Here is a 2,419-nt window from a genome sequence, read left to right on the forward strand (position 1 = left end):
AGTTATATTATGGGCAATACTCTTTTAAAAAGTGGTCTTATTGGCATATATCCACTGCTTATATTCCATCATTTTCATAAAATTCTACTTTTCAGTTTTGCTGAACTAGACAAATATAAACAACACATAATAAACACTGATACACATCTCACAGGACACAATAAATTTTACAAAATAGCTCTACTTTAGTACTATAACTGTTGTAAAAATGGACAGCTCTGATACTGATGGACAAATACATTTCACATTATAATAAAGTTGTGGTTACAAAGGCATTTACTCATTTGATGGCATTTTTCTATTGGTACTTAGACTTCAAATTGTGTAGCTAAAGGTTTCCCTCCTATTTCCTTGAGACTTTGAACAACCTCCCAGTCACTTAAGCAAAAGGCTTTCTTCACTGTCAATCCCTGGAGAGCTGAATTTGAGAATCTACACTATCCAAAACATTCGCAAACAGCCTACCGATCATAGTGAAAATCATCTTTTCAGTGAGCATGATAAACTTAAAAAATATAACCGATGAGACGACAGACTCCTCTAGATTTTCAGCTTTAAAAACAAAACAAAACTTCTTTCCCCGCGCCGCGCAGGAAGGCGTCGCTCACACGGCCTCGGCCGACGTGTCCGTGGACACGGACATGGTGACCTTGGCGATCTTGACCGTGCTCTTGATGCAGCTCTCGGCGGCCCGGTGCGCGCCGGCCGCGCTGTTGGCGGGCTTGTGCGGGCAGTCCGACTCGCCCACGCTGTTGTCGAGGGGCTGCGCGGTGCCTTCGCACGACGGGAACATGCTCCGGAAGGCGTGCCTCAGGTCCTGGCTCCTCAGAGCGTAGATGATGGGGTTCACGGTGGAATTGAGCAGGCAGAGCATACTGCAGAAGGCAAACACCGTCTTAATGAGCTTGTTCATCTTCCCAAAGACGTCATAGACCATGATGGCGAGCAGGGGGCCCCAGCAGATGATCAGCACCACCAGGATGAGGACCAGCGTCTTGGCCAGCCTGATGTCCATGCGCGTCTGGTCCGGCCGCGTCACCTGCACCTTGCCGTCCTCGGACGTGTGGATGATGATGCTCTTCTGGGTGCCGCGCTGAATCATGCGCACCGCGTGGCTGTGGGCCTTCCAGAGGATGTACATGTAGGCGTACACGATGAACAGCAGCAGCACGCTGGTCACCCCGATCCAGAACATCAGGTAGGTTTCGTCGATGAGGGGGAAGATGTCTGAGCAAACAGATTGCAGTTTCTTGCAGTTCCAGCCCAGGAGAGGCAGCACAGCGATCACAATTGCTATGGTCCACATCAGGCAAAATGCCACCACAGCCTTGGGCCTGGTGACAATTCTCTTATAGGCCAGGGGCCTGTGAATAGATATATACCTGTCGATGGCGGTGAGGAACAGGCTGCCCACCGAGGCGGTGAAGGAGGCCGTGACGCCGCCCAGTTTGAACAGAAACACGTTGGGGCTGTCTTTGCGGTGGAACACGTGGAAATCAACGAAGCTATAGACAAAGATGACACTCCCCAGAAGGTCTGCCACCGCCAGGCTGCCGATGAAGTGGTAGGAAGGCCTGCAGCGGAGGCTGCGAGAGTGCAGGATGACACACAGCACCAGCAGGTTCTCCAGAACTGTGAAGGTGCCCAGAGTGAGGGACAGCACAGCGATGGCCAGCTGCTGGCTGGGGTTCAGAATCATGAAGCACTCCATGTCCATGAAGTTCTCCCCACACTGAATGTTGTCATTTTCCTTGTAGGATGAAAGAGACTTGTTGTAAAATTCAGTGAGGTTCACCTGGTCTGCTGGGACTAGCTGGGGGCTGTCTCCCGCAGTCATCTTCTCCTGGAAGGGACTTCCCCTGAAAGAAGTTAAGGGAAATTTCTGGGGGAAGTACCCTAATTTGGATGCCATGTCGCTTTTGATGTCTTCGTACTGAATGTCATTCGAGCCCACGTAGAGGAGGTCCGTGGTGATGGTGCGGAAGGTGGTATCTGCAAGGCCATCCAGGATCGACTTCATAACCTCAGTTTTCAATTAGGCCAAACTCAAAATGACTGAGAAAGAGGTGGAAGCAGAGAATCCTAACAGAGGAAAACAGAGAAGCCGGTTGGTGAGAAAACCAGGAGAATTCAAACAATAAAACTTCAATGAGTACCATCATGTTAGATCATTTCTGTCTCTGTATACAGGTCAAATCCTCACCAGATTCAGTCAACAAAATGAGCCAGTCACTTAGTTAAAGAAAAGCCAACCAGAAGTTGTTGATGTGGCATGCACTAGAAACACGTTTCTTTCATTATCTGAGCTCTCTGGATATAAGTCACTGTGTTGAATCCGCTATGGACCGCCAGGATCTGATGGTCAAGTGTCTTGGGCGTGGTGTGCATTTCACAGTCATGTTAGGAAGTGTTTATCACC

At 49.2% G+C, this 2,419-nt stretch overlaps 1 protein-coding gene across 1 annotated transcript; it reads right to left on the bottom strand.

The window, feature by feature from the left end:
* Positions 1 to 604: 604 nt before the first annotated feature.
* Positions 605 to 2,020, bottom strand: CNR1 (cannabinoid receptor 1; the record flags this gene model as incomplete). Its single annotated transcript, XM_081140796.1, has 1 exon — positions 605 to 2,020. One exon carries the CDS (start codon positions 2,018 to 2,020, stop codon positions 605 to 607), a length of 1,416 nt encoding a protein of 471 aa, XP_080996922.1.
* Between the last annotated feature and the right edge of the window lie 399 nt (positions 2,021 to 2,419).

Source organism: Miniopterus schreibersii (genome assembly GCF_964146895.1).
Source record: "Miniopterus schreibersii genome assembly, chromosome: 6".
NCBI classification, from domain to species: domain Eukaryota; kingdom Metazoa; phylum Chordata; class Mammalia; order Chiroptera; family Miniopteridae; genus Miniopterus; species Miniopterus schreibersii.